Source organism: Glandiceps talaboti, chromosome 6 (assembly GCF_964340395.1).
Source record: "Glandiceps talaboti chromosome 6, keGlaTala1.1, whole genome shotgun sequence".
Classification (NCBI taxonomy): domain Eukaryota; kingdom Metazoa; phylum Hemichordata; class Enteropneusta; family Spengelidae; genus Glandiceps; species Glandiceps talaboti.
In genome coordinates this window covers 10430219-10444349 of record NC_135554.1, presented here as the reverse complement: position 1 = coordinate 10444349, position 14131 = coordinate 10430219, and the positions used below count along the sequence as shown (strand labels likewise).

General features: G+C 33.9%; 2 protein-coding genes across 2 annotated transcripts in view; both read left to right on the top strand.

The window, feature by feature from the left end:
- Window positions 1–14131, top strand: part of LOC144436302 (receptor-type tyrosine-protein phosphatase mu-like) — a 142264-nt gene that overhangs the window by 88160 nt on the left and 39973 nt on the right. The window lies entirely within an intron of this gene.
- The window catches only part of LOC144436430 (uncharacterized), a 34779-nt gene that overhangs the window by 19272 nt on the left and 1376 nt on the right, over window positions 1–14131 (top strand). Inside the window, exons 6-12 of the mRNA XM_078125228.1 lie at window positions 983–1111; window positions 1550–1696; window positions 3525–3656; window positions 5147–5458; window positions 10291–10551; window positions 12302–12433; window positions 13865–14011. Of these exons, the coding sequence (XP_077981354.1) occupies window positions 983–1111; window positions 1550–1696; window positions 3525–3656; window positions 5147–5458; window positions 10291–10551; window positions 12302–12433; window positions 13865–14011 (1260 nt within the window). The remainder of the gene's footprint in view (window positions 1–982; window positions 1112–1549; window positions 1697–3524; window positions 3657–5146; window positions 5459–10290; window positions 10552–12301; window positions 12434–13864; window positions 14012–14131) is intronic.

The following is a 14131-nucleotide window of genomic DNA, read 5'->3' as shown; positions in this document are numbered from 1 at the left end:
GTTATCGGTATAGTACTAATTTAGTATTTAAAATAATTCCAACACGAGAATGGTGCAGGACCTTGACGTATGTATGCACAACCATATTTTTAAGATGACATTACTGCGCATGACACGCACATTGAATTATGGTTATTTTGTATCAGATTTAACGGGACAAAAGTTAGACACTTATCGCGCGTCGCACTTACATGTGTCGTTCATTTCGGCAGACTGTATACCAAATCGGATTTTGAGATTTGGCACATGAGAAGTTCGACGTCTGTATTAGGCCTAAGTAAACTTAGGCCAGGAATAAACGTCGAACTTCTCATGTGCCTAATATAATTAATCAAAGCCAACAGGCAGATATTTAAATATGGTGCATAAATAGACGTCGAACACAATTATGTCAAATTTAATACGAAAACGAAGAGCTTGGAGGACTTAATTGCCTATGACACGTTTATGGGGTCAAATCATATGGCAGATTACACGACATCGTTGATACACAAAACCATGCAAAGAAAGAAATTCACGATATAGTGCTACTTTAGCATTTGTAAAGTAGGTGAAATTAATTTCAATACGAAAATGATGCACGATCTTGACGTTATCCCCATATTTTTAGGATGACATAACTGAGCATTACACACACAATAATCGTGGTTATTTTGCACTAGATTGAACACGGCAAAAGTGTAACTCATGCCAAGTTGAATTCCAATGCCAATACATACACATTTATTTGCAAGAAGTCGAAAAGAAACAAATTTGACATATCAAGCCAGGAAAAGGAATTAGTTAAGTCGACAAAGTGAACTCCTGGTTGGACCATGGAAATCGTTTGTGAAAAATAGTCGCATTTGTGACAAAAAGAAATCATATACAGTAATATTATGTATTGCAAAACATTTATTTATCAATCATCTCAATAAATCTTTTTATTCGTGGATTGGTATTCAGTCACACATCATGAAATTCAATTAATTAATATTTACAGTCTGTCCAAATGGTATGTATGGTGCTGGATGTACACAGACATGTCACTGTATATCAGGATGCAATAAAGCCAAAGGATGCCCAGCGGATAGTACCTGTGAGGAAGGATGGAGTGGAACCTATTGCAATAGTAAGTATATATATATATATATATATATATATATATATATATATATATATATATATATATATATATATATATATATATATATATATATATGTCGAATTTATTATGACTACTGTGAATATCATTCTCATCTATTAACATTTAACCATATCTCCATGAAATTGAGTTTACGAACGTTTGTTAAATTATGTAAATAATGCCTATGAAAAAGTGAATCTCAAGTATAACAGAGGTTAGAAACCTTGTCCCATTTGAAGACACTAACTCATAGCTATCATAAACACGATTCAAATGAAAATAGTTAGCTTCCTTCACACGATATAAGTTGTGTGTTAAACCCTCATTTTATTGCCATGCAAAATATAGATATAAAGTGTGTTTAATCAATGTCACATTATAAAGGAGTTTCGGATTGATGGTTTATATCACCTATCTTTTCAGGACCTGATACATGTCCTAGTGGTATGTATGGGGATCTGTGTAACTACAACTGTCACTGTAAAGACAATGCAGCATGTAATAAGGATACAGGTGTCTGTCCGAATGGACAATGTGCTCCTGGTTGGAGAGGAGATGACTGTCAAGACGGTATGTCTAGCATATGACTTGTAAAGCTAATTACAATTAATGTCCATAATAAATGGAATATCTTTGGGAATCAAAACTATAGGACTATAACACTTCTAGATTCACCACTCAAATAACATACCTGAATTTCTTCAATAAATAAAGCTAATGGCCAGTTTTCAGGCAGGGACGAATAAAGTGTTAAATATTATGACCGCTTTTGTTGGCAAAGAAGACGAAAAAACAATAACACTATATCTCAAGCCACTTGATATAAATTGTTGTATTCATAGCATGGACTATGTTGAATTGTGTGTGCTCCCTGACGACATTTCTCAAATGTATTTAATGTTATTCATTTTTACCTCCCGTAAGGGTACGGGAGGAATTAAAAGGGGGAATGTCTGTCTGTCTGTCTGTCTGTCTGTCTGTCTGTCTGTCTGTCTGTCTGCCTGTCTGTCTGGCTGTGTCATCATTTTCTAAAAATCGGCTGGCTCAATTGTAATGAAATTTAGGATATATAATCTTTAGGGTAATAGCTAGACCTGATTAGGTTTTGAGCCAGATCTGTTAATGGTTAATCAGAGAAATTTGCATATTAATGAAATCAACTAATTACATAATATCTTAAGACTGCATACTTCAATTTCAATATAATTTAGTATATTCGTTAAACATAACAACATACATTTGTCCTATAAAATTCGTTGATGTATCTTACAGCGTTAATGAATAATGTTCATAATTAATTATTTTTGGTAATTAGGCTATATCTTAAGAATATATACTTCAAATTCAACATAATTTAGTACATACGTTAACCATAAGAAAACACATATGTCCTATCAAGTTTGTTGATGCACCGTACAGTGTTAATGAATAATTTGCATAATTAAAGATTGTCGGTAATTAGGCTATATCTTAAGTATGCATACTTCAATTCCAATGTAATTCGGTAAACACGTTAACCATAACAATCACATATGTCTTGTAAAGCTTGTTGGTGTACCTTTCAGTGTTAATGAATAATTTGCATAATTAATGATACCATACACTCTTACATACATTAACCTAAGAAAGCAAGCTTGTCCAAAAAACAAAGCCTGTTACCATAGTTTTTTTAGTTTAATGAGTTATTTGCATAATTAGTGATTCCCTTACGGGAGGCATTCAGTTTAAATCTGTTAATAAGATACATTGATAACATTAATATTAACATTAATGAATGCAAAATAAAATGAAAGTGAAGGTTTTGTCACTACAGTAATTAACATTTATTATGACGCTTGCAACTGTTGTCATCCATGCATATATTAATACTACTCATTAGATGCAATAGCATAGACATATCTTTTGAGCTAACAGTCGCCAAGTAATTACTATATATGCTATAATGTATACGGGTATATGCTATAGTTACAATACTCAGCATTTCCACGTGGTTATAATTTCACACCACAAACAAAGAAGCTGTATACATACCAAACATTCATACTAGATTTTACCCGTATTGTACCAACACTTGTATCACAAAATGAGAAATCTGTTGTGGTTAGACAAAGAACGCAAGGGATATACTTTGTTTATATATTTACAGTCTTACCAATTAATAAATACGGTATTAGATGCACACAGTCGTGTCTAACTGCATGTAACTGAAATATGTTATTATGCCCGTTGAAGTGCAAAGACGTTAATTGCACTCGTTGAATTTGCCTACAAATCACCGATCAACGAATTTCCAAGCATGTATTTGTGAATATTCTCAATAAATGCATTCATTTCTTGTCGTGGGTTGGCATATAGTAAAACATATGAGATGGTATTATCGATTAATTTCGATGCACAGGTTGTCCAGATGGTATGTATGGTGCTGGATGTACACAGACATGTCATTGCACATCAGGGTGTAAAAAAACCACAGGATGTCCAGCTGTTAGTACCTGTAAATCAGGATGGACTGGGCCTTATTGCAATTATAGTAAGTGTATACGTTGTCAAATATCCAACAAATAATGTTCATAGATTTAGAATTTAAAACAGTTGAACCTCCATGTGAACGGCTTCAAAAGATACTTTATAGAAACATATTAGAAAATGAATTTTTAATAGACTTTAAAAACCATGCTTCACCCATTGAGACACCAAGTCCTAGCTCTTGAATGTATAATTCATGAAAGAAGAGACATTCAGGCCCCTTCCTAAGTCTCATCTGTGTATTATAAGCCGGAGCTTAAATTATATCTTTCGAAAATGTAAGACATGTCAAATAAACACAAAATTGTTATATAATCAAACACAATCAATGTTACTTTTACACCATAATGCTCACAGTGTGATTCCGCACACTAATACAAATACGAGCCACGGGTAAGTATTTGTAGTCCACGGAATTGTACGCGGAGTAAAATGCCATAAAACTAACATTTGTTTAAGAGATTATGGTTTTGCCAAATTGATATGACTCATTTTCTGTTTTGGCAAATTTCGGGCGATCTCTCAATAGGTAGAATAACATTTTCGACTTCTCTGAATCCAATAGTCAAGCTGATTTCATATTTGATGCGTGTCTATATTCCGTAGATGGAGTCTATTCAGATTTGTTAATACCGAGTTTATTTGTGATTTTGTTCGTTTTGGGCACCTTATGCAGGTAATTTGTCATTAGATTATCGTTAGCTGGAAGAAATTGAACTCTACCATGATGAACAACAACTGTAGTATTGAACAGGTTTACCACTCATAGAAAAATAAAAATAAATTACTTATGAATCCATAAGTGATGATGAGAGATATATTGTGTAGGGAAGGCTTTGGGATTGTAGGTGATGACAACCTTGGAACAAAACAATATGTGTTGTTAATGGTTATTGTTATTCATAGTATAGTTGAACTGTTTCTAGACAATCCTAATTAATGCAAGATAAGATATTCACCTTGATCATCTCCTGCACCATTTATGTAACTGTTTTCTAATTTCTTTTTTAAAGTTGAGCTATTTCAGCCACTAGGTCGCTTTCTGAGTTTTGCACTTAATTAGTGTTTACGCGTCAAGTAATAGATTTAGTTTTTTTTCTAAATTGAGTTTAGTCCCTATTTGAAATTTGCAAGTTTGGTTATGTTGTATCATCACCAAGTTATTGACCAATACCTATTGTTCTCACATTGTATAATTTAGCGTCCGAGCAGTAGAAAAACTGGAGGTTCCCGACTTTAATAAAATGTGCATAATTAAAAAAGAACAAAGGCACACACTAAGTATATGACATCATTCAAATTTCATTATTTTGCTTCTAATGAAATTAGTATCTTTGGGGTTTGACGCTTGAACTACAAGTCAGACGGGGTAACACAAAAACATGATATGATTGGCATTGAGTTGATACCCACCATCTCAACTCCTTTACCAACTAGGAATGTACTTGTCTTTTAAACTGCAAGTTCAATTATACATGTGTTATTTTCTTATAGATGCAAGACTAGACATCACTTTCTTCAATCTTCATGCCGAACCAACAAGTTCTAATACTAACTACTTCATTGGAGGATACTCAGGAGGTGATGATGTAACAAGTGTGGGTAACAGTTTTACATATGGTAGAGTACTAGATACAGGGACAGGTACTGATTTACCTGATAGCAGTTCTCAAGAAAACACGTTTGACTATGCAAGAAGACTTAAATTGGGTGAAGGTAATGAAAGTCCAGGCGTGTATTATTGTGAAGCTGCTGCTGACACTGGAGAAACACAAATATTACATACTGTGGTACTACGATCAGACGGTAAGAGCACATTACACATCGTGTCACCATGTTTTATCTTGTCGCAATTGCACTAATTTGGGAAGTTATGTAAAAATACTACCATACAGTTTCTATGATCACCATAGCACCACGAAGGAACGTGTGTATCAGATAAAACAAATGTCGGTAGTACTTCAAAAGAGCACGATATATGCTATGAAAATGTTATTATTTTAATCAATACAATTTCAAATTGCATATGTTTTTTTTACAAAGCCATTTTGCATAGGGGGTATTGACAAATCGAAGTGAGAGCCATATAATTAATAGCATAGTATAGTATAGTATAGCCTTTCTTTATTCCAATAACGGAACATACCCCCGTTTATCCCCGGAGGAGGGTTACATAAATACATAAGAACGAATAAAGGGGGTCAAGTGAGCCAAAAGCACAAAACAGCTGAGAAATAAATATAATTTATATAAAAGACTACAATGTAAACAAAAAGGAGATCAAATACTATCCCTGATCCTGAAACAATCTATTATGAATTTTGCAGTCGTCACTGCAATAGTTTTATCTATACTTGACATAATTACGATGAACTTAGTCTCGTCATCCTTATCCATAAAATCAGAGTAAATAGTGGATACCGTTTGAAAGAAACTCTGCCTTTGTTGACTGTACATAGAGCAACTTATCAAAAAATGAATTTCAGACTCCACTTCATTGGAGTCACACACACAGCATATTCTGTCTTCTACTGGTATATTTATATATCTACCCATTTCGATCATTAACTTATGACAGGAGCATCTAAACTTTGTATAAACATGTCGGAGTTGAAAACTTTTCAAAATAACAAGATATGGTTCGAAATAAATGTTGGGTTTAAATGTTCTATACGTCCTATGTTTATTTCGTTGCGTTGGATTTCTACGGTTATCATCAAAAACTTGTTTTTTCCATTCACAAAAATATTCACCTTTCAGAGATTGTACCCTTTCACTTATACATTTTCCAATGCAAATGCTCAAAGGATTACTCCACAATGTTCCCTGGTCACAGGCACTGAAAATCACCCCCTTGATAGACCTTGCCCATTTTGATTTTCCACTTTACGACATACGATATTCATTTGAACCACCAATAGTGAAAGACAATGGGACATGGTCAGAATGAATAGTTAAATCATGTGTAGTAAATTCACAAATTTCTGGCAATATAGTTTCAGATGCTAAAACATAATCAACTGTACTCATTCCTCTGAAGTTAGAATTTGTATCCTCTATTTCTCTCCTTGGCTGGTAACATGTGAAATTTCCATCCATGTCATTCCCATGTCTACCATTTGCGATTCTAAGCTTTGACTGTAAACATAATTCTATAAGTCGTTCACCAAATCTATATACTTTCTTGTCCATATTCTTTCTAAGTACACTTGTTTCATCTACTTCATAGTAACTCGGAAGAGGTATGTGATATACACTATCTGATACAACAAAGTCATTCAATTCTCCTGTATGTGCATTTAAATCTCCACAAATAATGATATCACCTTTATTATAAAATTTGCAACAAAACGCTCCAATAATTCAAATTGGTCCTGGTCTCTATTTCGATATATAGTTGAATTTTTCGGTGCTACATAAATCCCACATATATATACATCCTGGATTAAACCACACTTTCCAGCTTTTAAGCGCATCCGAATCATATCCTCAACATCATTTTCAATAATATCGATACACTTTACTAAACAATCTCTGATTAATACAAGCAAACCTCCTGATTCTCTCTTTGCTCTGGCATGTTTTTGTTTACGAGAATTTATGTAATAAGTAAAATCAGGTATGTCTATATAATTAATATAAGTTAACAAAGACACATTATACAATATTTTCTGTAATTACTAAAGACAATAATTTCGTAGTAAATAGTATGGTTATTGCTTCACACAATTTGTCTTCACATTATATATTTCTAGAAATATACATTCTAAATATTACCAACATTTCACTTTGAAAATTTACCATTATCTAAAGATATATGATTTTTTGTACCGAATAATTTAGGATACGAGAAAGTCGAAAGAAGGATGTTACAATATATCCTGTGAAAATTCAATGTTGATGCACATTCACAATCAATGCCTTCAGTAACATTAGTAACGCATGTTTGTGACGTGCGCACCATCGTTTTCCTTATGCACAACGTGGGTGGTCTAAATTTACTTGTGCAAGATTCAGTCAGCGGGAGGACACGGTTCATGCAATCATGGCATTTCACTAATTTTCAAATTTACCATCATTTCTTTTTTTGCCAGGCTACTACTGACTGTGAGCTCCGTTTGTCCATCCGTCAGCAATACGTCATTTTTCAAAGATGCAATATCCAGTTTCTTTCAAACCTGACATAAATATGACATATCATATGGGACATATATGCAAATTGACCGCACGGTGGCCATATGTGTAGTTAAAAATATTTACAGCATAACTCAAAAACTATCATACGCACACACTCCATTTAAGTGTCTACCCCATTTATCTCCCAATTTGAAGATAGCTTGTATACCTTGACCTTTGACCTTGATGGCCAATTATAAAAATCAAGCCAATACCTGAATATAACACATTGTAGTATTTACACATTGCCCATTTCTGTTAAATCGTGCATACAAGTAATACTGAAGAAAAGAACTATACACAAGCATTAATTTTGGTCCTCATATCACTTATACTAATGACAGCCATATTTGTTGTTAAAATCATTAACTGTATAACTCAAAACTGTAATGCGTAGAGACTTCATTCAAGTGTCTACCCCACATTATCAGGTGCAAGCTATCGTTGGAGACATTGACCATTGAGTTTGACCGTCAGGGTAAATTATTAAGATCAAGCCCCAATTCCTGCCTAATCAAAGACACATTGTGGTGTGTACACATTGCTAGTTTCTTTTAAATAACGTTTACAAATAATAGGGAAGAAAAGAACTATACACCTATACACAAGCATTAATTTTGGTGCTCATGTAATTTTCACCGAATGCAGTCGTATTTGAAGTAAAAATAAATATATTACTGTATAACTGAAAACCTACAATACATAGACTTCTCTAACCCCATATAATCACATGCAAGCTTTCTTGTACAAGTGACCATTGACCTTTACCTTGACCTACAGGGAAGACCGTCAAAAAATTAAGCCATTACTTAGCAATTTCTGTGCTTCTAAGCTACTACGTTGTAGCAATTATGTGTGGCTAATGTCGTTTAGATCAAGTCTATAGATAATGCAGAACCAGGTGAACATAAACATTCATTATTTTTGGTGCTCATAGCATATTTGTAGTGAACATTCATGATTTACCACATAACTCAAAATCGGCAATACATAGAGACTACATTAAAGTGTCTACCCCCATATTAATCTTTTGGGCCGTTGTTTTCTCTCTATGCTACGTAGCTTAGGACGAAACTGTTAACCCTAAACTATATACGAAATTTGTAATTCTAAAATTTATTTTAGCTTGTTGTTGTGAATACGCCAATAATATACGAAAGACTGGAAACTTTACATACGCGTACTTGGCCCGAGAAATGTACTAACTGCAGTGGAGAATGTGGCGTGCCAACGAAACCTCACTGTGATGCCTGAGAAGAAAGGAAAAACATACAGGACATACTGAACATTTCGAATGCCATTTACCTTTCACTTTAAATTCAATTGTCGGTAAACCAAAGTCGGTGAAACAAACATATGTGTTATTTATGAGCAAAATGGTTGTCGGTCCCTGTCAGGAAACTACTGTGTATAATAACCTATACGGAAAGGTGCACGAAAAATACTTTACTGTGGTCGATATAGGTATAAGGTACATGCCCATCCTCATAGTTGGTTACAGTGCCCTCAGGAGATATACGTTACAGGCATGAGTGCCTGTGCCTGGCACCCTATTTTACATATGACTGACTGACTGTATGTTTGGAGGTGGAGAACTTGTGGCGACTCACTGGCAAGTACTCACCAAAATATAACCACTCCTTATCTGGGTTGTTCACAGAATAATCCTGAGTGACACACAATCTAAATAGCTGTTTGCAGGGAAATTTGTCTTATTTTGAAAGTTTTTACATTCTATGAAACAAACAGATTGATTTTCAACTAATTTGTGTATCAAGTTACCATCCTACGACATTCACAAACAATTTGCACATGATGCATGACCTGTGTGTTTCTCAGAGCACAGAAAAAATGCTGAAAACAAGACCCAGAAGGTAGTGCTTTGAACAGCAGTTTGAATTTCCCGTATTTGCATAGATTAGCCATAATCCTCCTTATATAGGGCAGTTCTGTGTTTAAAGGGGTACAAAGGCAAGGCTGGTTTCGTTCTAGTTGTCTTATAATTAATTTATGTTCTGTGAGTCACAAAAAGAATACTTTAATCACCCTACATTGTACGACTTCTCTACTTCTCAGTAGGGAATTCTGGGACTGGAGCTCAAAATGGTGATGTCAACTGTGTCTTTATTTATCAGTCTGTCTATTCTTTTACCCAATCCGTTAATTGTTCTAGCAAATCAACCTGTAAGATAAAAATAACAGAGATTAATGATCTTGGTGTAAGTTTATTGTGGTGCAATAGAACAAGTTTCTGTCCAAGTGTACATAGGATAGTTCATGGCTAATTTGAATGATTTATTGCTCTTATTTGTAGAGAAGACCCGCAAGAGTATTGAGAGTAATTTTTAGGACCCACTGGACATAAGTTAAATTAAATAACACTTAAAGCAGCTAGGAAGAAAACACTGCCTTTTGTTTCCTTTAATAATGTTGATACGTGTTATCATAATTGTTATCTTTAGCTGAGATCAAACCAGAAAGACATACCAAGACAGTCAGCTGGGGAGAAGCTATAACACTGTCAATGACACCAAATGCAGCTATACAACAGTCATCATCATTGAAATGGAAACATAATGGCAAAGATAAAGCAGAATGGAATGGTCTTGAAAATATAACAATAAGATATGCTGAGACCAATGATGGAGGAGTCTATGAATGTTACAGTAGTGAAAGTCAACGAAGTCAAGGAAAGCATGGAATGATGAAACTTATAGTAAGCGGTAGGTACTCTTCTTGTAATATACTGCGTTAAAAACGACTATGCTGAATTGCTAACGGAAACTTATTGAATTTAATTTAATCTAATCTAATCTAATCTAATCTAATCTAATCTAATCTAATCTAATCTAATCAATCTTATCTAATCTAATCTAATCTAGTCTAATATAGTTTAATCTTCCAAAAGATATGTAATATCAATACTCTATGACTGAAGTAGAATTTTACCACCAAGGTGTGTGAACAAAATAATTATCATTCGATTTCTTGGCCACGAAATTGACGCACCATGTTCAATCACGTTATGCTAATAATGAGACAATCTCCTTGATTTCTGTCAATCATTTTCGTTCAGCAAAACACATTTTCAACGATGGTTTGTAAGATTTACTTGATATAACAAGTAACAGACACAGTGAACATAGTTTGATGTAAAAGTAGGTATCATCGTAAGATGTGTTTTGTTTTGATTTCTTGTATATTACTCACATACATATACTTACTTAAATCAGTGCGTCCACGATGACAACACACACACACACACACACTCACTCACTCACTCACTCACAGGCACAGACACAGACACAGACACAGAAACACGCACACACACATTCTTATTCACTTGTCACTAAGTTAAAACTGTGTCTACTACGTGTTATAACAATACTAATACTCTGATATACATTTGATATATATTTTCTTATCAGTTAATAACGTTAAAATAAAGAAACCTATTGATTGTTGCTAGTTGATACTGTAACATTGCATTCAGTTTCAAAAAATGGCTATTCTTCCCTGAACAGTCGCCAATCGATCATACGTGCAACGATTTCAATACACAAATACAAATTACAACATCACTCGTTGTGGAAAATACAAATTTGTTTACGATGAGATAAAAAAAAATTAACCATATAGCAAAAACTGGAATCAAAGTTGTACAATACTGCTTACAATTTTGAGTGACGGTCGGATCACAGGAAACAACCATGTCAGAAATTAAAACTAAAAAAGAAATGAAATTTAATTAGTTAACCCTTACCTACAGAGTGACGTGCTAAGTTTCATCACTCTAATTTTATCCGGGTGAGATGAAATTTGCCAAAGTAGCAAATATCTAGACGAGTACTCAATGAGCATCCAAAATTGCCCAAAAGAGTTGATACCATATTAAGTGTGCGACAATATAAAGGTGTGAACAAATAGATAAGCTGTACGTATATTGAAACAAAGCTACATTTATTGCTTACAGAATGTGTACACTTATGAAATTTCAGTGATTTTACCTATTTGTTGGTATTTTAGCAGTTTAAGGAGAATGGTGACGCATTTTTCGCAAACAGATAGGCACACGTGAGAATAAATCGACCCTCCCGTTCTATAATTACCTTTTCGCACGAGGTAACATGCAAGTGCAGAGCATGGAGTTAAGAATTGCATTATTTCACTTCTTGTTTTGCATCTTGGTGATTACTCTGAACTTCACGTGATAAATCTAATTTACATTATTTTCTAAAGCTTATAATACATTAATAGTAGACAGTAGCATGCTGCTTGATGAAAGCAATATATGCTCTTGTTTATTTAGGAAACGCCTGTTTGTCAATGAGCATAACTAATGTTAAAATTTATATTTTGTTGCAAATTCGCAAATTAAAACCCAGAATATATAACTACTTCCAAATCAACTTCAGTTGAAGCAGTTTCCACAATTTGACGTTGCCCATTTACTCCTCTATGTTGTTTTCTTAGAGTGTCCAAATGGTAAATATGGAGAAAACTGTACGTTATCATGTCCAACCTGTTATAATGGAGGAGTATGTAATGCTACCATAGGTGAATGTATATGTCCACCTGGGTTTAACGGCAGTAATTGTGAAAATGGTAAGTATAATATTAGGTATTGGGTATGATAGAGTGAGTGTGATACATTATTGTGTGAAAGGACGTATGCACAAAGAAATGAATAGACAAATAGCTTATGTATTGGTAATCGATGGAAGTGGTCTCATAAATAACACATTTGTGTTTACCTTGGAATTTAAATAAATAAATAAATAAATAAATAAATGAATGAATATATATATATATATATATATATATATATATATATATATATATATATATATATATATATATATATAGTGAAAACACTGATACTGTGTGATGAGAACAGGTGTTAGACATGTACACAAGATGATATAAAAACACAGGTGTCCAAGATGAGTCAGAATGTCAGTGAATGAATTTGGATTGGTAGGCTGTCAAGGGTGTAAACTGTTTGCAGACTAGTTACTTGGTTGTTCAGATAGTCTAAGGTACGACGCCACATTGGCATAGAGCTTGGGAGAAGTTTTTACTTGAGGATATGTCTTACCTCTGCATAGGTGAGACACTTTGATACGTATGATCACGATAAACAACATAGTTGAGGGTATCACTTTTTTCCAAATAGTTATCTAAGTGGTTGATGAGCAATCAGGAATTTTACCTCAAGTAAAGGGAGAGTATGCTCTGCTTCTCTGTGTATGTGTGTGTGTGTGTGTGTGTGTGTGTGTGGGGGGGGGGGGTTATCTGTCTGTCTGTCTGTCTGTCTGTCAGTCTGTCTGTGAATACGATATCTAAAAAACGACTGCATCGATTCTAATGAAACTTGCTACAATCTTCCATATGTTAATTACAAAAAAGCTGATTAAATTCTGGTTAACATCAAAATGAACATTAATTAAACCTAATCTTTGGAATGCACATTGATTGTAATTTGACACATACATCAAACATAACAAAGCACATATATCCCCAAAAGCCTGTTGGTATAAGTTTCAATTGTAATGCATAATTAATGTTTTTTGGTAATTAGGCTTTATCTTAAGAATGCAAGTTATATCGAATACAAGTGCTTTGTTATCATCGATGTGTGTATTAAATTATATAAAAAGTCCAAAAACCATTAATAAATTTTGTTGAATGCTGATATACGTAATAACATTGTATGACTTTTGACGCATATATTCGTATTTTACCTAATAACCCAAAATCATTAAAGATAACTCATTAACCTAAATGTTAAAGTTTAATGTATACAGTAAAGTATTAAACAATTGGAGCATGAAATGTCTGCCTATAATTCTATAGTTAATCTGCACAAAGTCGGTTAAATAGCTTGACAGGATGGAGTGGCTTATCAAGCTTATCGATGGTTTGCTAATGATACCACAGTGCAATCTCGTCTTATGTTTTATTATGTGTTAAAATTTCAGCTTATGTTGTGTAAATTCCATTAGTTCGTAACAATGTATGTATCTCTGTGTTCAGCATGTGGTAAAGGTAATTGGGGTGCTGTGTGTGACAGACAGTGTTCAAGCAACGACGATGATGCTTGCAGAGGAACGATGCAGTGTATAACCGAACCATATGGCTGTTCCTGTAGTACATCATATACAGGTCTGGACTGTAAAAAGAGTAAGGCATTATTTTACATTTGGAAAACTTATATTCAATGTCTTCATGTTTACAAGAGTCCCCAACACTTATGTACTGCTACTTGATAAAACGTAATATTATGATGTTATCTCACCCTGT